Here is a 23,740-nt window from a genome sequence, read left to right as displayed (position 1 = left end):
ATGACTTATCGATATTGCGGGCCATTACATTTTATTGCCATTTTTATTCACTTACTTACGAAACTTCGAATAGGGTTCTTTTGACAAATAAATTATGCATATGATGCCATAAATCGTGCATGCAAGTGATACGCCCTCTCAAAACTTTTTAAAAAACAATATATGTAGTTCAATAGATGTAAAAATGTTTTCTTTGCAACCAGTGGAACACTGAATATCGAACGTCTTGGAAAATATGAAGTTTTAATACTTTCATACAAACCTATACATTTATTCTCTTGTACCTTACGGAACTATGGCATAACTGAGTTCGAGAATAGTGTGAGTTGTGCTGCTGAAGGAAATGGAGAGAAGGTAGAGGAAATCGAAGAAGACAGGATATCTAGCTGATCAAATCTGATCACTAAACACGGTTAAAGCCAGATCAAGCAAGACGACTTGTAGATACAGGTTGGCGATCCTTCACCAACGCGAAAGAATATATTCGATAAGAAATTACTCAACTGTTTTTTGCCCTTGCCGATTTTTGAATCCGAAAGCTCTCGCAGACAGCCTCGGAGTTCGTCATAAAATTTTAAATGTTAAATGAACTTAATTATTGGTGGCCACAATAATTAAACTATTTTTTAAAATTTGTTTTGCACTCACTTTTTTATATTTGAAAGTGCACAACAGTTCTTTCAAAGTGAACATTTTCCTATTTCCCATTCATAATAAATCTCCTCCTATATTTTGCACTGATTTTTTTGAAAAAAGAAGCTGACTGAAAAAAAGAAACCTAGCAGAAACTCTAGTATCTGTGTTTTCGCAATTCATCTGAATGCCTTAATGTTTTTCATTTTGTTTGCACCGCAGAATAAAGCAGCCCGTTCCTTCCTACTACCGCGGGAAATACTTAAGCTTCTTAGGGATGTACGAAGCAGATACTTTCTTGGAAAGCATCCACGATTCCTTCTCGTTATGCCCAATTATTTTCCCGACATTCAGTAGTTTACTCGGGGAAAATATTGAAGTGTCAGACGTAAATGAGGGTTGTGAAACACAATGAATTATATTGTGAATATTATTATTTTTGCATAGTAAAAAAACAAAATATCATGGTATCATTTAATTGATTAGTTAGGTCCACTAATTGACTTTACCCGTAGTTTAGATACTTGCAATAATCGTGTTCAATTGTGTTATTTTTTTAGCAATTGCAAGAAGCGAATGAACCAATATTCTGACCTCTTTTCATACATTGGAAAATTAAATGGATATTCCTTTTTTTAATAGCTTACTATCGGTCGATATTTATTTTTATTTATTTATTTAGGACACAAACAGTCGTACATTTAAGCTTAAACAATTATTATTCATATGGTATAAAGTACCAATCAAGTTCCATTAAGTTTAGTTATTGATTTAGTTTTTGCACCTTAACAATATATTTATAAATGACAAAAAAACATTATAAGGAAATACGTAATATTATAAAACAACAAAAATACAGTTTTCACATGATTATACTATTCAAAACACTAAAAATACAGTTTTCACATGATTATACTATTCAAAACACTAAAATACAGTTTTCACATGATTATACTATTCAAAAGACTAAAATGAAGTTTTCACATGATTATACTATTCAAAACACTAAAATAAACTACGGATAATGATAGTGTAATTTTCGCAAAATTAAAGTATTTTAAGTTATTAGTTTAGCGAGTTGTATTTTATATCATTTCAAATTACATTGTTCAAAGAGATTATTTTAAAAATTGATGTGGATTTCCCATTTGTGATATGTTATCAACGACATTTTTTTTGCCCTTTTCAAAATTTTATCTACCTGCGTCTAATAAAGCTTGATCAAAGTTTCTCTTTTTTTTATTTAGAGGTCAAAATAATCTCCTGGAGAGTTTGAGGGCAGCACTTCTTAACTCAATATTGACAGAAGGCGCTTTGTCCACCTTATTTAGTTCGCATCAAACTTTAGTTCATTAAAATTGAACGTGAGTTATTTACGAGCTTTGCGGTAACTTGGCGCTCTGAACTTGCTAGAAAATCCACAACTTTTTATACAGTTTGGACCTCCGAGTGCAAAGACACCTGCCGCTACTAACGACGTGCTCTCATAACGAACTTAGAAACAGAACTAAATTTCGTAAACAAGTGTTTGGCTTGAAGAAAAGTTTTTTGAACTACGCAAAAACAACATTTCTTTTATTAATAATAATCTTTGCGTTTTTCATTTAAGATATACCTTTCCATCGTCATAAGGGCTGCTTTTGTGCTTTGATCTTAAAACATCTTCCCAAAAATAAACTAGTTTTTCTTCAAATATGGGCCATGTTTTTTCTTACGTGGAGTTTATTTTTAAAGCCTTGTTGTTTTTGTTTAAATGGGCTTAGGTTATTTCGACTTAATACAAGTTTTTTTTTAACAAAAATATCACAGTTAATAGAAAAAAAACATCCTGGGATTCGAAGAAAAAACTCTCCAACTTTAAAAAATACGTTACATAAAATATGCATAGAATGCTCCAAGCCAAAAGGGTATAACTAATGAATAGTCTTTTCAGGAGAGAAAAAAATCAGTTTCTGAAAAATGTGCTATTTTTTTTCGTCTAGTGCTAATAGTTGGATAATACAGTTAGAAAATTTCCACTAATGTCGCTCTCTTGAAATGTAACTAATTACTTCGGTTAGGAGTTGGCTATATGTAATCCGTGTTTTGTGTGAGCAAGTATAAATTATGCATGAGCTGCACCTGTGCATTATTACATTCTTCGCATTTTCGATATCCCTTATCTCGACTTAATGCAAGACGCATCCCTTGAAACCTCGTCCGACGGCGCACCTGAAGTTTCATTAACGGGGTCCTAGTGGCGTCTGGCGTCGGAGCTGCGTCGCGGCGCCATTCCTCCCTACAGTCTGCAACCGACCTATCACCTACCACCTACACGTCTTGAAACTTGGAAGGCTTTGTTCTGGTGGCCAGTCGGGGCTAGGCTTTTATTCCTGTTACATTGGGAAATGAAACAATGCGCAATATATTAAATTATAGAGATATTTCCGGACAATCTTTAAACGTTAACTTTTTAAAAATATATTTTAAAATGTTTACTTTTATATGATCATACATAATATGTTCTTATAAACGAAATATTATTATGTGATGTTTGGTTTTTCGACAAAAAAATCTTTATTCATCTAAATTATCCTTCGTCAGTCTTATGAACTTCAAAAAACACTGTGAATTTCAAAAAACAAATAAAAAAGGTCATCCTTCCAATAAAAAAACCAAAATATATTCAAGCAGCTAGTGCATGTTGGCACTACATATTAAAGTCACAAATATTTCTTGCGATGGTAGCCAGAATATCATTGTCTCTCGGTTTAAAAATAAGCCCAATAATCATACTATCAACATAAAACCAAAAATAAATACATAAACTTATAAAAAAGAGAAAATTTACAAAATTAAACTGTGACTATTTGAATTACGTAGTCTGTCACCCTATATTCACAGTTAGCACGTGTGGGAGTTTGTTGGAAGCTTGAGGGCTGGTTCTCCGAAAGCAAGACCCCACAACATGGTAGCAATTCGCTTGGTTTCTTCAAACTTCCAAGTAATCTGCTTACGTCAAGTCTGTGAGGTTAATCTGCTTATGTTTTCTTGACCACTACTTAACCTGACCTTTACGTACCTGAAGGTAAAAGGGGGGGAGACACTAGGGTCCCCCATATATCGTGAATCGATCGTGTCCCTTAATACTATTTTTGTCCTATTCAGTAATATTAGTTTTTTTTACTACCTAACGTTTTAACCGGACAAATCCCATCTTTGCCCAGCAGTCAATCATTAGATAATGCAAAACGGTTAAAGTGGAGAAACAAAATCGAGCGTATCTAAAATGCACGTTTTTACTTCTGCACTCGCGGCTTGTTTGCGGTGAGGAATGTTTTAAAAAGTTATTGGGATCCCGGGGAGCGATTAAAATCTTTGGAACTGAATAGATATGTTTATATTCGACCGGTCAGTGGTTGAGTGGGCATAGCGCTTGGGTCTCACCCGAGCGTCGCGTGTTCGATTCCTCGGCTGGCTAAGTCCTCCATCACAACACAAGCAACATTTTCGGCTTTCTGTGGTGGTAGTAGGAGATTTTAAAACATTGTTGGGTTAATCGTAACCCGGGAATGTTTGTCTTTCTTTAAAAAAAAAAATATCTTAAAAAACAGTAAATGGATAATTTTTTTAAATACAGATTGACTACCGAATAGTTTTTTTTTAGTATTACCTGAATTAAAGAATATGTAATGTAACCCATTTAGAAACCTAGGGAGAAGATTCTCTCGCCTAATCAGTTTGGATTTCAAAACAACCTAAACACAGAATCTGCAATCTTAGACTTGACTGATAAGATCACTAACAGCCTGGATGAAGGCGATTCCTACTTAGCCATATTCTTAGACTTAGCCAAAGATTTTGACACGGTTTCCCACCCCATTCTTCTAAAAAGGCTAACTCAAATAGGTATTCGAGGTAGAACTCTTAACTTGTTCTCATCATATCTAACTGATAGATTGCAAACGGTGAAAATTAACAACAAAGCTGTAAGTAACCCTTTACCTATCCAATTTAGAGTCCCACAAGGAAGTGTCCTAGGCCCTATTCTGTTCCTCATTTATATAAATTAACTCTGTAACCTTCCCATAACCGGAAAACTAATATCTTTTGCAGATGACACTGTGCTTATATACCGACACAAAAACTGGAAAAGAGCATTCGAAATAGCTCAAAACCTTATAAAAAAATGGTTAGATGATAATCTCTTTACCCTTAATGCTGGAAAAACAAAATTCTTAACCTTCAGTCTGTCTGCTGCAACCCAACCTACCAACAACTAGAAGATAATAATTCACTCCTGTCTGAGAACTTGCTATTCCTGTATTTGCCCACTTCTGGAACAATTCACCCACATTAAATATCTGGGGGTCATCATTGACCAACATCTTCGTTGGGATCAGCACTTGGCCAGTCTAACCCAACGCATCCGCAAGCTCTCTTATGCTTTTCGAAATCTAAGAAATATCCTTACTACCTCAATTCTTAAAACTGTATACTACGCTCTCTGCCAATCCCTACTAGCTTACGGCATTATAATCTGGGGTGGCTGTGGACAATCTACCATCGAACCTCACCTAAAAGCCCCAAAAATGGTAATACGTGTCATTAACAAGCGACCGACAAGATACCCCTCCACTCGACTCCTCATAGAGTATAAAGTCTTAAACATACGACAACTCCACCTAAAATTTTCGCTAATACATTTCCTGTTCAAATATAAAAACAAAACGCTTTTACAACACAACTACACCACCAGAACAATAACCAACGGTCACTACAAAGTACCTTCACTACATACCACGTCAGCTCAAAGACAATTTTTCTTCCTAGCTCCTAAAATCATTAGCCTTATCCCTGAAAACCTAAAAACCGTGAGTCAACCCCATTCCTTTAAAAAACAAATTACGAAATGGATCCTTACACACGGATTACATTAAAATAACAATACCCATTAATTCTACACTCTATCAACTTAATCACCTTTCAGACAATACATAACTTATTATAACATATAATACATAATCATATAATACATAATAAACATATAAAACATAATAAACATATAATACATAACATTACATAAGTCTTATTCCCTAACTTAGCGGTATAGTATGTAAATAAACAATTAGCCTGAACTATTTACTCAAATTATTAGTAAATAGATCTTATAATCTTCTTATAATTCTATAACTTCTCCATTCTCTTGCAACCCAAACTAGCTTTTCATCATTTTTCTTATTTTTCTTTTTCATACCATAGTAATTTATAGATTCTGTTCAAACTGTAAAATTCACCCGCCATAACACAGGGTCATCCCTAGCATGGAGGGTGAAATATCACAAAAACCATATGTACCCTCTAAGTCTTGTATTAATAAAATAAATAAACTTAATATGGCACAAAAATCTCATTCGAGGAATGTGCATTACCCCCCTCAACAGGACAAATATATTAAAATACATGTTGAACGTGAATTCACCTTCTAAACAATATATTTGTATACACAGGATGGCGACCGAGGATATCTAGAAGGCCTCGCCTCCCGCTACGCCGACCTCTTCTCCACCCACTACGGCGACGTGCTGGACCACCTCGAAGAGCTGCGCCGTAGGGAGTGGGACGAGATGTCACCGCGCATCCGCGTGCTGGGCGCGGGCACGCCTGGCACCCCAGGCACGCCGGGCACGCCGCCGGGCACGCAGGGGCCCTCGGGCAGCTCGATAGGCAGCGCGGGCGAGCGGGGGCCCCTGTCCGGGCACTGCGGCCAAATGGGAGGGTTGACTACCTCGCTGTCGCAACCGATCTACGTGCCGGGGAAATATTCTGTGAGTACTGAATATTTTCATTTATGTGTAAAATGGTTATTATTTTTTGTAGTTTCAAGTAGTACGTGTTTTGTAGATGTGATAAAAATCTCTAATTATCTTTAAAATTACAAAATCAAGGAACCACTGAAAACTAACTGAAAATATAGAACCATTACTTTTTGATAAACATGTTATTTTAGAAAGTCTAATGTCTCTTTTTATATGAAACAACAATCTTTACTAACTTCATTTGTTATTATTTAGTATAAAAAGGTTAGATTTATTTTTCTTACAGGAGTACGGGAATTAAGCTTTATTGTTTTGAGTACTGTAATAATTAGTAATCAGTTTCTTATAAATAATCTTTTAGCTTACATGTTTTGTTTTGAAAGTTGACAATGCCGCAGAAGGAGCTGTTGGTGGTGTTTATATATAAGCAAAATAAAGCCTGATAACATATACAAGTTGTTATTATACCTTTTATACGTAATTGAATTAAAGTTCAGTTATTGCCGTCACATTTCACGTTACATCACATACCGAAAAGATATTTCCACTTATGTGCAATTTAATTTCGCAACGTCGAGACGCTGCCGTGTTTTTAATCTCCCTCAAAGTAGCTATGATGCTCTTAATGAAAACACTTTCAAGTTTCAAGACCTTGCTCTAAGGCGGCTTGCTGTATTCACAAAACAAACACCTCCGCAAAGGAAATGAGTGAGAATAGAAAATGCTCACCGCTCTTTAGGTATTATAACCGCCATTTAAAACGAAAGAACATCAGCTTATAGGGCGGAGGGAAGTAGATTTTCCAACTGGATTTGATTCTGCGAAGATTGTCGAGAAATAATATCGGTTCCATCTTGAAAATCACTGTTTTAGCAAAAGGTCAGGATTACGCGCGGTACGAATTGAGTTGGAAAATAAAATATCCCACCGTTCTTAAGGTATTACAATCACCATTTTAAACGAAAGAAAATCGCCTCAGAAAAGTGGCAAGATTTTCAAATCGCATTGGATTCGATTTTGAAATTCGATTGTGTTGTCGATTCGGTTGTGATACTATCCGGTAAATGTGATTAATTGTCGATTTAGTTGTGTTTCTATCTGGTAAATCTGATTGTGTTGTCGATTTGGTTTTTTTTTATCTGGTAAATCCGATTGTGTTGTCGATTTGATTGTGTTTCTATCTGGTAAATCCGATTGTGTTGTCGATTTGGTTGTTTTTCTATCTGGTAAATCCGATTGTGTTGGTCGATTCGATTGTGATTCTATCGGGTAAATCGCTGTTTTAGCAAACAAAATCCGATATGATTTTTTAATGATGTCTTGATTGCTTTAGCGATTACGCTGATTTTCATGTTTTTTGTTGTTGTTAGAACGCACAAAGTGATTGTGTTATTACACTTTCTATAATCTTAACCACTGAGTAAATAATGTTCTTGTGAACTTTTATTTCATTATAAGTGGCTTGTTAATTTTATTTTGACTGTTATTTCATTGGTTATGAATTTGGGTTACACATAACGAATAATCTTTCCAACCCCCCCCCCCCCACTTTAACCTCTTGTAAACAAAAGAACAGCAACCTGCAGTTGCCGAGCGATAAAAGCCTCGTGTTAAACAGTAATTACGATACCAATGTGCATGTTCGTATACTAACTGGCAAAACGGTTGTTTATTTATGCTTTTTGTTAGTTCGCTAACAGAAACTTTCAATAAGACGTAAATTGGCCCAAGACGTTTATTGAAATGCCGTGAAAAGGTTACACAACATACTTTTGTAGTAGTTCAAAACCATTTGATTTATGTTATGATTTTTTAACTTTTTTACCACGCATAATGTGCGTGAAACATCAGTAGAAACCTACCGAAATGTAAACATATGAAATATAAAGAGATCTGAAAATCTCTTTCAAAGAGAGTTTGTTGAGTGCTTTCACACTCGATATGATAATATATTATGTACCCGAACATATTATTGTAATTATCCTTTACCAAAACATTTAGTTGGAAAATATGGAACATCGTCTGGCGAGTGATAACATAAACCGGAATATAAAGCTTTGCACTTTGGTAAAGTGTTCATATTATTACTAGGTTAAGTTAGGTTAAGTAGATTCAATAGTTTTTGACACCTGTTTTAAAATAAAATTAAGAATATCCGTTCTCCCGCTCCGCAGCCGTCCAGTTGCTTGACTGACAAGGAAGAGGACGAAATCTATGGCTTCGGATATGGGGTCTTCGGAAGGAACATGGCAGCCAGGCAGCAACACCAGAGAGCTCTGGTCGGTTCGGCTCCTCAGCACATGCACCAGCCCCCCCAGCAACCAGGGCATGCGCAGCCACTGGTGCACCACCATCATCACAATTATCAAACGTAAGTTATCTCTTTCATACTTCTTTACTCCTGGTACTCAACTGATTTTGGACATTTCTGCATGAGATATCCTTCATATCAGAAAGTCCAGTTTCAGTTTATATATATATTTGTAACAGATGACGCTTCACAGTGTAAGACTTAGCCTTCTATACGACACACACTCGACATGTCACTCGTAAACCCAAATTAGCAATGGTCGTTTATCAAAACTTGCGCGCACACATTCGCTCTATCATTCTTTCATCACCTATCTCACTCTCATTTATTTACTGTCAAAAATGGTGAATCCAATTACATTTAACAAAACTTAAAAGTCATCACATACATTTATTAATTACACTTATTAATTGCATCAATTGAGAAGCAGCCTTGTGTTAAAAATATTTTTTTTTTTATGGAATACAGAAGGCAATGACGTTTAACTGAAAAATGTCTACCTCGTAAGAAAGGTGGTTTAATAGTGTAGCCATTCAAAAGACGTTAGCAGTTTAGTTAACAATTGCAATGGTGGTAGTAGTAGCACATAATCTGATCAATGGACACATTTGCAATCCTGATGTTCTGGAGCGTATCACGTTTTATGTCCTCGATAACTTTACCAGAGTTATGCAGCACAGGCTTTTTATTTTTCCAAGTCGCAGGCAGGACCAACCTAACAATGCTCATGCCTCTGGGGAGAATGACTACGCTTTTGAACCAACTTCCTTCTGAGCTGGACATGTTTCAGTTAAACCTCAATGAATTCAAGATTAAAATAAGTATTTTTTAACTGGATGGTGCATCGTAACTGATTTAATAAATGTATATAAAAGATTAATGAACTCGTAGTTACATGATTAATTGTAATTGTAAATGTTGTGAAATGTTATTCGAATCACTGTTTTTCACAAATAAACAATAAATAAGCTGATAGTGTTGTTCGCGTGGATGTTTTGAATACGCCAGCATCCATATTTTGTATAAACGTACTGAGGTTCTCGTAAAATAATCACAGATTATTGAAAATTGATGGTCCACGTGTTCGAGAAAGTTTAGGGGCACACAACGAAAATGTTTTGCTTTCTATTTGGTTTTAATAAGTTAACCATAGTTTGGTTATTTGAACAGCTTATATAACTTTGTTATGTAATAGGAAAACAGGCTTATTTATTCCTTATACTGGCGGAATCCTCGGCGTTGCCCTGAATTTTTCGAAATCATACTAACTCGATAGTAACGTAGTAATTTTCTTCTTATTTTGTACGTCAAGTGTGTAAAATTTCTTGAAGAATTATCAAAATTTTGCCTTAAGAAGTGGTAAAAAGGGACCTATTGTTTTGAAGTGTTCAAAATTTCATCAGTCTTAGAATAAAACTGTAGATTTGTATAAAAATCAGGTCCATCCACCCGCCACAGACACTCTTCTTTATATAAATAGATAGAAGACACATTTCGTTTGTATAATTCCACAACTTTTTGTATGTATAGCCAAAAATGATATATCCGTTTAATAAGCTTTTATACTAAAATATAATAATGTTTAAAAAACCTTTGTTCGGTTATCATCTAGCATTATTTTATTAAATATTTTTTTCTTTCAACTTGTTTAAATATGTATGACTACGGTTGATGTATACGATTTGATATCATAGAATGATTTATGAATTTGTCATTCCCTAAATTGCATGTGTTTGTTTTTCCCTACACTGTTGTCATGTTCATGCAAAATATACAACTTTCCAAGCGCAAATTACTAAAATCAACTGAAATATGTGGCAAAATATAAACCATTCTGCCAGCAAAGGGTAAATTGTTACTCAACAATGTCTTTGATTAACAATTCCTTTACAATCTCTACACTCTCGCCTACTTGTGAATCACTTCTGATTACTCAATTCATCTTTCATAACAATAACAATACCTTCCCGTGTATGTATTGCTTGTGTAATTTGCTTTTAAAACAGCTATAGGTCTACCTTGGCGTAGTGAAGTCAGGAATTAATCCTGTAACTGTTGTATTTAGTGCCTATTTGTTTACTCAATGGCTTCAATTATTTATGGCTTAAATTAACGAGTCGTATGATGATGCTGGTGAAAGCCTCGCGCGCTGTGGTGATACCCGCGTGGGATTACGTTTTCATTCCGGAATTGGAGCAAAACCGATCGATAAGGAGATTATCTGTGTAATCTCACGGCCGCCCTGTTGATTTTTAACCTCATTAGTTCTGAATCTGGACTAAAAGTTCAATTTGCCGGTTGCCGTCACTCGTAATGATTCAAATGTTTCCACGTCACTGGATGCTATATTTAAGTGCGAATTAATTAACGTTGACATTATATATATATTAGTATTGTGGATTATTTGTACAAAGATATACGTGAGAAGGTTATTGTTCTGTAACTGTTATTTATACCGTGTCATTAAATGGATGTGTAGTACCATTGTGAATACAAAGTGGGTGGATGAACATTCCTATCTAGATAAATTCATCCCATTTACTTGCTTGTATAAACAAGACAAAGCAATACACGTTCTTCGCGAACTTACTTACCTTCTTCAAACATAATTATTCTACCGAAAAAGCCGGCGTAGTTCAAAGGAATTGAAAAGAAATAAAAATATGGGTAGTATTAATGTGCTTTTTTTCAATTCCGAAAACGATGATTAAAAAAAAGTAATCCAAATCCTTTTGGCATGATTGTTTGTTGTATTGTGAGGTAGGTCCTTTGTATTTGGCTTCATCAACTCAATTATTTATACGTTGTGGCGTAAACCTAATTTTGGCAATTTTTACTTTTTAGAATAACGATGATTTTCATACTGTGCCTTCGAGCGAGCTTATTTGTTTGGATAATTATTCTTTTGATGGAGGTATCTCTATTCTACTTGGTATATATAGTGCAGATTGATACTGAACCCAATAACTATTTTGTGATTATGACGTTATTTACAGGGTATATATTTTTTCAAAGGTTTTATTAGTTAGATTAATTTAATCATAAATAAACAACATAATAATGCCCAATTTTTTTTGGCTGTCTGAAACGTTGTAGACTAGAATTATAATGAAAAATTCGAACTCTAAGATGTGCATCGATAAAATATATAACCATCTTGCTTTGCCGCTGTAGTAAAAAGATTTTAAAAGATTTACTACGTTATTTATTTACGTTAAAAGATTTCTCAAACAAACAAACATTTTTAAATTTACAATTTTTATCGGAACGACTTTTCTTTTAACTTTTCGAAAGGTATACCGATCAATGTAATATATAATTGAAGAAGAAGATTATACTAACAAATCTAAATGAAACATCAAACGGAACAAGACACAGAAAAAAATATAACCGTCTCAACTGGGAATCGAACCCAGAATCTTTGTTTAAATATTACTTTTGAATATATTCAACTTAAAATACGTTTCCAAACCCTTATTGGAAATACATTACCTGTTAGAATTTATTCAATTCACTCTCTAATTTATTTTATTTGCAGTACTACACCCTGCATTCAACGAGTTCCACTAACAAGTAACTGCATTAATTACATAATGTCATCCACCATTCATTTTTTTTAAGGTGTTTATGGTGGTAATTTCTATCTGAAGTTGATAGCTCTAAAAGACTTGTTATGTAAAATATGTAGATTTTTACCTCGATTCAGCCACTTTTCCTCTGATATCTTCCTGAGCAGAAATAGGATTTAATAAATGGGTTCCACGTACATAGAACCTCTTTCTCTCGCCTCCGGTATTAATCTCTCTTTAGGACGCTGAATTCAAATGTTCAGATCGGATTACCTATCGCGTGCGAGTAACTCGATTATAGGCTAGCTGGCTAACAGTTCTACTATGTATTAAATTCCTAGAATTCATAATTTCGCTGCAACTATGCATGTGCATCAGTCTGGAAGGAATCAGGGCTGAGAGAAAACTGTGTTCTTCAACGCTATTATGGAACGTTTTCTCAGGAAAAATCGTATTCCTTAAATTGAAGAGTCCTACAATTATTATAATTTTTTTTTAATTTACCAACGGATTGAAAGTTGTTAAAAAAATTATGTAAAATTTTTTTGATTATATTATTTTTGTATAATTCTCTTTCAACTTCTCCGGAATGCCAGCAAAACTTTACTTATTTTTGTGATTTGACCCTGAAAAATAGGATCAAGCAGCAAACGAACGTAAAAGAGATAAAATACATAGCCCTAGTGAAAATTGCCATTAAAAATCAAAACGTTACTTCAAAAAGTTTTAATCTTCCTCTTCCTCGTCTCCTTATTTATCTAGTTTCGTTAAAGATATCAACTAACTAACTATCACGCGTTTCCCCGCAGGGTTATGCAGATAGGACAGACTGCTTCACAACAACGCTGTATCGGTACACTCACCTTGCTTCATTCATATACCTTCCTTCATATACTACTTTTTTCTGGTTCTCCATGTAACCCGACATAGTTATTTGATTCACTCGATCATGCCATGCCTCCCTCAGAAATCCTCGACATTTTCTACATTAAGGTCTATGTAAAGCAACAGGTAACATCAACTTGAAAAGTATTTGAAATATATCACTCTCTTTGTGTACCTGAACACCTGTGTGTGTGTAAATATAAACATGCCAACCGGCTTCGGCACAGCTGTGCTTTTATTCGGGTATGTTTAAAATACAAATACCATGCACGTTAAGTACATAAATTTACAGAAAAATAATGGTAACATCGCTTCTGATTTTGAATCAGATTATAAAACTGCAACCCTATGTTATACTCCGTTACTCTATGGAGTAGAGTGTAGGTATTCGCTTGCCCGGTCATTCCGTGGCCGTCTGATAAAGTTCACGCCGCAATAAATTGCACAGTGCCTCCGCGGCAGAAAACGCGGCGAAGGCATTATTTGTTATAAGTGAACAATATCATACTACTTTCCTGTCGGTGGATTAACGGTACCGTATTACTAACAACACGTTACTGCAGTACGTCCTGTTTGCACGATTGCTAAATTTATATCCGTTTTAGAACACACAGGATGTTGTGTTCAATGTTCTTGTACATTTTGTTATTGGGTGCAGTGTTTGTATTCAATTTTGCGAGCTTTTGTGTTTTTAATCATTATTTATATTTATTTGTCTCTAATGAAATGTGGCTTGAAATGTGGCTTCTTGAAATGTGGCTTCACCGGAGAATACTCAAAGTCCCATGGACCGACATGATCACCAACACAGAAATTCTCAGGCGGGCTAGAGCAGAGAGAGAACTGCTTAGATTAATAAAAATCAGGAAAATTTCATATCTGGGTCATGTACTTCGAGGGGAGAAGTATCACTTGCTCCAGTTAATATTGAAAGGCAAGATAGAGGGTCGCAGAGGGCCTGGTAGGAGACAAATGTCTTGGCTGCGAAATATACGAGAGTGGACCGGCATTAGAAGTGTGGAGGAGCTATTCCGGGCAGCGCAAGACAAAGAGAGATTTTCAAGAGTGATCGCCAACGTCGGGGGGACCTGATACGGCACATAAAGAAGAAGATTTGTCTCTAAATAGTATAAAATAAAGTCGCTATCGGCGTCTGTCTGTTTGTGCGCTTGGTTCTTCTAAACTAAGTAACGGATTTTTATAAGGTTTCCGACCATTTTTTTTACCATTAAAATTATAAATTATTAATCCGCCCGTGCGAGTGATTGGCACTGAACCGATTAAGAAGGTCCTACTAGGTCAAACTTATGGCTTTTAAGCAGGTTCCTATAATTTTATTTTTACATATGGTTTATGTTTTTTAGTTTTATAATATTTATATACATCTACCTAAACTATTTATATCACTACTCATTCATATATATCTACCTACTTTATTTATATCACTGTTCATTCATATATTTACATATTGCCATTCAATCATCGTTCAATTTTCCATTACCAATCACATCATTAATGCCTTTCTTTCAGCCATTTTTTCAGTACATATTTAACGATGTTCCATACCTTAATTTTTTAACAATTATTTGGCGGTTAGATAAATATCTGAGGTATTGTATTCCAACGTTCAGAATTGAGTTACTGATTTATGATATTTAAAGTTAGAATATCTGATAAAATTCCCTTCAGAATAGACATTTTTTAAAGTGATGTCATTTTTAAACGTATTTTTATAATTTGGACCAAAAATTCCAGAATCAAAATAATGACTCGATAAATTTATTAATATATTTTTTTGAACAAATACAAAAAAAACATCTACTGTAAAATTTTAATTTGCATGATATAAATTAAAATTTAAAAAAAACATTTTTTTAATCAATAGTTTATTCAAAATTAGCCGGAGGTATATAATCTTAAAATGACCAAAATAGACATCTACCTAACTTAAATAATTGAAAAAAAAGACTCAATTTGAAATTTTTAAATTAAAAAAAAATTGTATTTTATTATTTTCAATCTTCTGCCGCACACCTTCCTGTCCATAATCTTATCTTCCAGAATAATTTGTTTTTGGATATTCTTAACATGTTCTAGTTTAAAGTGATTCATCAATATTGCTTAAATTAATTTTACCGATAGTAAACTAAAAATAATATAATTTTCATTCCACGTTCATATTGCTTAATCTGGAGTGAAATTTGTATGGCAAGGCCAATGAAAATGAGTAGGAGGCATCTCCAGGTTGTAGGCCGAGGCCGCTATTCCCCGCAGGATACGCTGTAAAATAGAGCCTCATTGACATTAATTGCGTTAATGAAGTGTCAGAACGCACGTTCATTTGCATTGAATATGACACGAATGGAAGGAAAGTTCTAGATAATTATTATTCCCAGGAGGTGCTGAAAACTTGTTTTACGGGAAAGGTAATCCTGTTCTGAAACAGTTTTAGTTCGTTATTGAAATCAAAACTGACGTTTTCATACTTAATCTGTTGGAAATAATTGTTTAAAATCATGCTTGTGCAAGATTAATTAAAAATACTATTTTCAAAAAATGTTATGTGTAACTTTTTTATTTAATTTTATATTTTCGGAATCACATTTTACGTAGTTTACAATAACATATCCTTGAAAGGCACAAAAACAATAATTCAGTGCTGCTGGAAGTAAAAATAAATAATCAACGTATTAAGTATACAAATAAAAATAAATCAAATATGAGAAAAGTTTCCGAAGTCGGGCCTCGTCCACACAAAAACAACATCATCTTTTATTTTTTATGTATTATTTTCGTACTATTTAAATATTGGATGATATATATATTTTGCAATAAATGAATGATGCAATGAAGCGTAAAGCTTTATTAAGCTAATTAAAATTTTACGTAAGTACGAATTTTAAATTATTACGCAGGATGTACTTTTTTAATGTTAATTCTGACCTATTATAGACATTATTAATATCTCAGCTTAAGTTTAAAATTTAGCAGTTAGTAAGTCAGGGTGAAACCGATCTAAAATAAATAACTGGAATTAAGCTATATTTTTGTATTTTTTACGAATAAAACAAATATGATAAGGATTCCGGGGACTGTTCGTATTTGTATTTCAAGTTAATTTAGGTAGATTTTATTTAAGCATTCCTTTCAACCTTCAGCAGGATAATTGTTTTTAATATTTGTCTTGCGTAAAATACTGATTTGAGTTTCACGAAGAGGAATAAAATACTGTAGAGATTTCTGCTTTTTCTGCTTTTTTTATTCGATTGAAATCGAATACGTGCCTAATAATCTCGAAGTAAGCAACAGATTCCCTAGACATCTAGACAAGCAAAGTTTTGATTATCTTTTTCTCTTTGATTACAAAAGTTAACGTTTTGTTCTCCGAGGAAAAGGTCACTACTAAGTTGGCAATAATTAATGGTTTTCTTATTGATGTTTCTAGAGTTTAGATTGATTTCAATGAATTACATTACAATCAAAATTTTAGGTACTTACTTAATAAATAAAATGGTTTGAATATCTATACGAATCTATTAATTATTTATTCAGTTACCAACTGTTATAACGTTCTCCAACTCGAAGTAGACAAATTTGTATATACGAGTACATGTTATCATTATTTGTATATTCGTTTTTTTATATTTATCTCGCAAACATGTATATCAAAACGAATACGTTTATTATTATTTTTGGTATGGAGGTACTTTCAACATAAAGTTAGGTTTATGCTTACATTTGTGCTATTTAAAACCATTGTAAACTAATCGATGCTTTTGTTTATTTTTCAGGTGCCTGAGTCCAAGATCAGCTTATTTCTATGAATTTCCTCCAAGTGGTAAGTGCAACAATATTACACAAAATATTTTAAAATTATTTCCTAATAATATAGATAATTTGTTCTGGGATTAGTGATCGTAGGTTTGAAACCCGGCGGAGGATTATTTTTGAAATGGAAAACATTCCCAAAATACTGAGGTTTTCATAATCCTAATCACTTAAAAAGGGTGTCTTAGCTAAATATCTAAAATATTTTACACTAAAACTCTAAAATTTATAAAAATTTACCCCAAAAAATGGTAGAAAACAGCTTAATAATCAACAAACTCACCTATACCATTTTATTTAGGTAATAATATATACTAGACCGTCTAGACGCTAGCGTAATAATACTATCAGATATTTTTTTAAATTTAAGTAAATCAAGTTGATAGCGTTTTTGTTTTGTTCAGCTGTTCCGGCATTCAAAGTCATTATCAAACCCTGGGTTTTGACCTAGAAAGTCGAAACAGCTCTCACAATACAATAACATTATTCGATTTACTTTAAATTATAAAAAAAATGAAAATGGAGTCCTACGAATAAAACTTAATATCATTAAATATAAGAATCTCTATCTATTATAATTTGCGATGAAAAAAACGTAAATTTTCATCTTAAAAATTAATTATTAAAATATTTCAATGGTTTATCATTCGGTTGACTAAATTAAAATAATACTATTTGTGTTGTTATCACATAAGTACACAAAAATCCCTCTTAAACTTTAGCACCGAACTTTCTACCTATTTTCTTCCCTTAAGTCAGCCTTTGAGACTTTAATAGGATCTAGCACCCACCCATCGCACATCGCAATGTCGAAGCGCCATTATGATTATGAGGAAAGTGCAGTGTCTGGAAAAACACTTTAATTAAATTAACCATAATTAAGATGGATTCTAGCGCTTAACGACGCGACGGCAGTTGCAGAATGAACCATTCAGCGGATCTTGAATTTGGCTGGTCTCAAATTGATTAAATTCTAAGTGGGTAATTTTCTTAGTTTGAATTATAATAATAACCCCACTCTTAGTCCGTAAAATAGTAGGTTTAATTTTATGATTTTTCGCAATAATTTATTTCTATTGCAATTTTGCCGATGTAAAATAAAAACAAATGTGTATTCTCTTGAGCACCTCCAATCCACTAATAGTTACGGTAAAGTTTAGTTATTATTATTTTCATTTTGTCATTTCATTTTACCAAGAATTTCCAAAATATTGTACATGCTTTTAGAATTAAATGTATCTCTTTAATAACTAGCTAAGCATCATTCTATTTCTAATCGAGGATGGACTTACAAAAAAAACCTCTTGTTTTGTCTTATATCCTTTTTTCAATTCACTTTGATTTTTATATAGTCTAATCCATGACGTTCTGTCAATTGATACAGTTTTTAAATTGATTTTGTTATTTTTCCGACATTATGTCCGGGTTAAATCTTTCCCACAGGAAATCCTTCCATACACTTTTCCACAAATGATCATCTAGTCAATCCACATTGTGCAAGTACATTATATAAGCATAATAAATACAAAACAATACAAGAACAACACGTCAACTCACCTGAAATCAAATGGGAAAATAATGCACCGACTGCAGATATTTTCATATCAGAGGGTTCGGCTCGGTAAAACTCCTAACTGTACCCATAAATCCTACTGATCCCTTACTATAAATATTTAAAAAAAAGTGGGTGTGTCAAGCCTACGCAAGACAGAAGTGAAACTTCTAGTATTCCTCTCTCTCTATTTTCAAATTTAATTTATTCCTCTCTCTCTATTTTCAAATTAACCGTATGAACCACAATCAATTACGTATTTCACTCGTATTACACTCACGACGCAGTATACTAACCAAGCAGCTGATGCTTGGCGTGGCGCAGTTCGCTGGTGTCTGAGAGAGAGGAAAGAAGAGAAGAGAGAGAACGTTCGTGAGCGGCTCCCCCACCTCAACAAGCGCATATGGTGAGAGAGGGACAGTGAACGGTGAGCGGTGGTGGGGGTACCCGCATTTTCGTGTCGATCCTGACTCGGTTTTACTCCGTCCCCGAATCCATTACGCGCCTAAAGAAGTTTCACTTCAAAAAAATATATATATTTTTGCTTTATTGAAAAATGCACTTTATTTTAATATTATAAAATATTTGTAAGCTAGTCTGTCTCGGCACAGAATTTCTAGTGAGACAGGCAAAGCCAAAAAAAATATATAAACCTTTTTATATAGATGCACATAATAAATAAAAATATCACCTGAAATAATCAAAACACAAATTAAATAAAACAGTATCTCAGAAAATTGACCAAAAATAATTTCCGGTACCGGGAATCGAACCCGAGCCTCCTGGGTGAGAGCCAGGTATCCACTATGAGAGCCAGCTAGCCACTAGACCATACTGGACTTGCGAAATTGTGCGAAAATACGTTATTTAACTTGTTTAATAATTACAACGAATTTTGTACACCATTTTTCTGAACGGTGAGCGGTGGTGGGGGTATATGAATATAATATGAAATAAAAATTTATTTCATACTACTGGAGCTAAAATACAATATCAAAAATATCCTTCCTTTGAAAAATAATGATTCTCCATAAAAAAGGAGTGCACTGCCCGGGAATCGAACCCGGGTCGCAAGAATGGGAATCTTGCATGATGTGCTTCCGCATTCCTAAAATAATTGTGAAATTATAAATACATCCCGGCTGCCAAAAGTCCATATTGAAAAATTAACAATTTTATGATTTTTTTCAAGTCACTGCTTGTATTTAATAAAATGAATTCTTAAAAATATCACCTGAAATAATCAAAACACAAATTAAATAAAACAGTATCTCAGAAAATTGACCAAAAATAATTTCCGGTACCGGGAATCGAACCCGAGCCTCCTGGGTGAGAGCCAGGTATCCTAGCCACTAGACCATACTGGACTTGCGAAATTGTGCGAAAATACGTTATTTAACTTGTTTAATAATTACAACGAATTTTGTACACCATTTTTCTGAACGGTGAGCGGTGGTGGGGGTATATGAATATAATATGAAATAAAAATTTATTTCATACTACTGGAGCTAAAATACAATATCAAAAATATCCTTCCTTTGAAAAATAATGATTCTCCATAAAAAAGGAGTGCACTGCCCGGGAATCGAACCCGGGTCGCAAGAATGGGAATCTTGCATGATGTGCTTCCGCATTCCTAAAATAATTGTGAAATTATAAATACATCCCGGCTGCCAAAAGTCCATATTGAAAAATTAACAATTTTATGATTTTTTTCAAGTCACTGCTTGTATTTAATAAAATGAATTCTTAAAAATATCACCTGAAATAATCAAAACACAAATTAAATAAAACAGTATCTCAGAAAATTGACCAAAAATAATTTCCGGTACCGGGAATCGAACCCGAGCCTCCTGGGTGAGAGCCAGGTATCCTAGCCACTAGACCATACTGGACTTGCGAAATTGTGCGAAAATACGTTATTTAACTTGTTTAATAATTACAACGAATTTTGTACACCATTTTTCTGAACGGTGAGCGGTGGTGGGGGTACCCGCTTTTTCGTTTCGATCTTGACTCGGTTTTACTACGTTCCCGAAAATTCATTACGCGGCTAAAGAAGTTTCACTTCAAAAATCTCATATTTTTAAAATGACTGATTTTTGCATTTTTACATATAAATTCTTTGACAGATCTAATACGCCTAAATTTTGAATGAGAGAGCTAGGTATAATGCCATTAGCCGAAATAACAAATGGTAATATTTTTATAGTCTGAGAGTTCCAAATTCATTAAATCTCATTTCCTAAATCTCGGTATATTCATGTTTTTTCAGAAACACATTTTTGAATATTACAGGAATTTGGAAGGCGACATCAATGATATAAGTTATTTTATTTTTATTTTAATATTATTCTTCGAAATTCCATGTATGATCACCCTAAGTATGTCGTTTCATAAGTATTTGTTAACTTTATTTTAGTAATTTGTATATTAAAGTTTACAAATTCATGATTAGTTATAACTTATATCCTATAATTGTGTATATAGGTTGCTTAATGTGGCTCCTACAATACATCTTGAATCTACAAATTGGTGCCAACTTTTAAGTTTCCAGCATCGCATTATAATGCTTCATCCCTTTATTTATTTTAACTATTTCGCGTATTGTTTGAAAAGTATTTTGGTAACAGGTTTTTTATTATTTTATTTATAAATATCATCGCTTTCAAGATCATCATCTATTTCATTGTTAATAAATTTAGTACATTTAACACTTAAGTTACCTTTGAGAATCTATTTCCCCTAAGTATTATTCTCATTGCTCCATTTCGGAGAATTTACTTATTTTTAATCCTTTACCGTTACACAGTTATAAGTTCCTAAGCTATATATGCCAGATACAAGGTTTATATCCATATATAAGTACAAAGAAAACTAATTTCAACGTTTTCTTACACGAAGTCCCGTAACCAAAATAACCTCTCCGTTTTATTTTGTGGTGAAAGTTTTATGTCGTCGTTTCATCTATATCCTTTATTATTATCGCCGAGAGAGATGCTCGCCGTGGCGGACACGGGCTGAGTGTACTTTTTTATTCATAAAAAACCAACGAAATCACACAAGTTGGCCATAAAACTGAAATAAAAACTTGGGCAGACGAAGAAAGAAATTTTCCCAATACTTAGGGCTTGTCAGTCGTAAAGCCTTACGCCTTGCCGGGCGGTGAAAGAGTTATACAGAATCTTTTATAAAGGTTGTGAGAGAATATAAGGCTTCCTCAAAGAGTTTTTATTAATTATCTCTTCAATACGACACGTTTTTGTAGACTTCGGATATTACGAGATAAGCCGTTAATATAATGTTTGAACTTTTAAAACTTTAAAATTAAGAAGTAAATGGTATGGATATTAGCCACATGACGTAATACATATAACCACAATATCCCTGTCCGATGACGTGCCGGGCGGTTCTTAGACGTCAGAATCATACATAAAACCACAATATCCCTGTCCGATGACATGCTGGGCGGTTCTTATGACGTCAGAATCATACATAAAACCACAATATCCCTGTCCGATGACATGCTGGGCGGTTCTTATGACGTCAGAATCATACATAAAACCACAATATCCCTGTCCGATGACGTGCCGGGCGGTTCTTATGACATCAGAATCGTACATAAAACCACAATCTCCCTGTCCAATTACGTGCCGGGCGGTTCTTATGACGTCAGAATTCGGCCAGATCGTTGATGTTATTTAATGGTTTTCTAGATCGATTTATTCATTTTACCAATAACCATGTAAGTATTATTTTTTTTTTGATAAATTAATGTTTTAAAGACAAGATTTTATTTATGCATAGCACAAAGGATAACAATTATTTTTATAAGCAATAATTGTTCGCCTGAAACACTCATCCACATTGAAAAAATCTCCTGATAAAAAATACATGACGCCAACGGGACTCGAAAAATGTAAAAAACAGTAATTGTTGAATGAAACACTAGCATATATTGAATATTTTCTCGGGTAAGAAATAAGCCCCCATAGCTCAGTGGTCAGAGCTTTCAGAATGGACACGGGTTCGAGTCCCGTTGGCGTCATGTATTTTTTATCAGGAGATTTTTTCAATGTGGATGAGTGTTTCAGGCGAACAATTATTGCTTATAAAAATAACCATGTAAGTACCTAGTAGTAAGTATATTCAGAAGAGATGTTTGGTGTTGTACATCAATATTTAAATTCAGTAGTATTGATGTACTTCTTTAAAATTCCTTACTAAAAAACGAAATAGCTACAGTAAATCTTCTTCCGAAATAAAGGAGAAATATACTGTATTATATTATTTAGTCGCATACTTCATATGTTACACGTCGCGTCGGTTCGAATCATCAGACATTCAGAGGTTATTCTCATCATCATAGTGAGAGAGACTGTCTGCAATCATTGTAATGTCGCCAGGGTGAGCTGTACAATTATGCCCCTAGGTGTATGCAAATGCGACCTATTATATACGAATTCCTTGATATAAGAACACTAGAAGATAGTGCGCAAGCATGAAGGGTTTCATCAGAATACAAGAAGACCTCAGTTTATTATAATCCTTTTGCCCCTTGTTCTCACAATTTCGAGGGTAAGTCCAATGTTTAATTTTGATGGTGCAATTGCTTTTATTGGTTTAGGACCGAACTCGATCGATTGTGACCATGGCTAGCTATTAGAAAAATATTATTAAGCTGGGTAAATGATATATTATATGACTAGAGGGATGTTCAAAACGATTTCGCACCAAATGCATAAAATGTGATGTCTACTTATGTCTATAAAAGAAGTCAACTGTTTCTTGGAATTTAATCGCATATATATAATCAATGATTTTGGTTAACTTACCTACAAATATTTTTTTCTAACGATACTTTATTTTGGCACTGTTCAGACTATTCAGTATTCACAATTTTGAGTATTGCTTTTCCCAAGAAAATTGATTAATAAAAAATGTAATTTTGGTACCCTTATTCATTTTATTTCAATAAAAAACATGAAAACTCTTTATTAATAAAGCTCGGGTCTGACAGGGATTTTTTATGGAGGACTAGAGCTACACTGTGAGTCGATATTGAGGTAGAAGAAGGAGTAACGAATGATGAAAGTTTCTACAGCTATTACTTAAATTTAACCTATGCGTTCTGATCACCAACATTTTTTTTTATTAATCGATA

General features: G+C 33.8%; 1 protein-coding gene across 6 annotated transcripts in view; it reads left to right on the top strand.

Annotated features, from left to right (window-relative positions):
• Positions 1–23,740, top strand: part of LOC149423011 (uncharacterized) — a 508,308-nt gene that overhangs the window by 407,739 nt on the left and 76,829 nt on the right. For 5 of the 6 annotated variants that reach the window (XM_089632428.1, XM_089632425.1, XM_089632426.1 and 2 more), the window contains exons 2-4: positions 6,123–6,440; positions 8,582–8,802; positions 16,988–17,034. In XM_089632428.1, the coding sequence (XP_089488554.1) occupies positions 6,123–6,440; positions 8,582–8,802; positions 16,988–17,034 (586 nt within the window). The remainder of the gene's footprint in view (positions 1–6,122; positions 6,441–8,581; positions 8,803–16,987; positions 17,035–23,740) is intronic. The other variant, XM_089632424.1, reaches the window with a different exon arrangement.

The sequence above is a fragment of the Hesperophylax consimilis genome, chromosome 6 (genome assembly GCF_061612785.1).
Source record: "Hesperophylax consimilis isolate HC1 chromosome 6, BYU_Hcon_1.0, whole genome shotgun sequence".
NCBI classification, from domain to species: Eukaryota; Metazoa; Arthropoda; class Insecta; order Trichoptera; family Limnephilidae; genus Hesperophylax; species Hesperophylax consimilis.
This window is presented reverse-complemented; position numbering and strand designations above follow the sequence as displayed.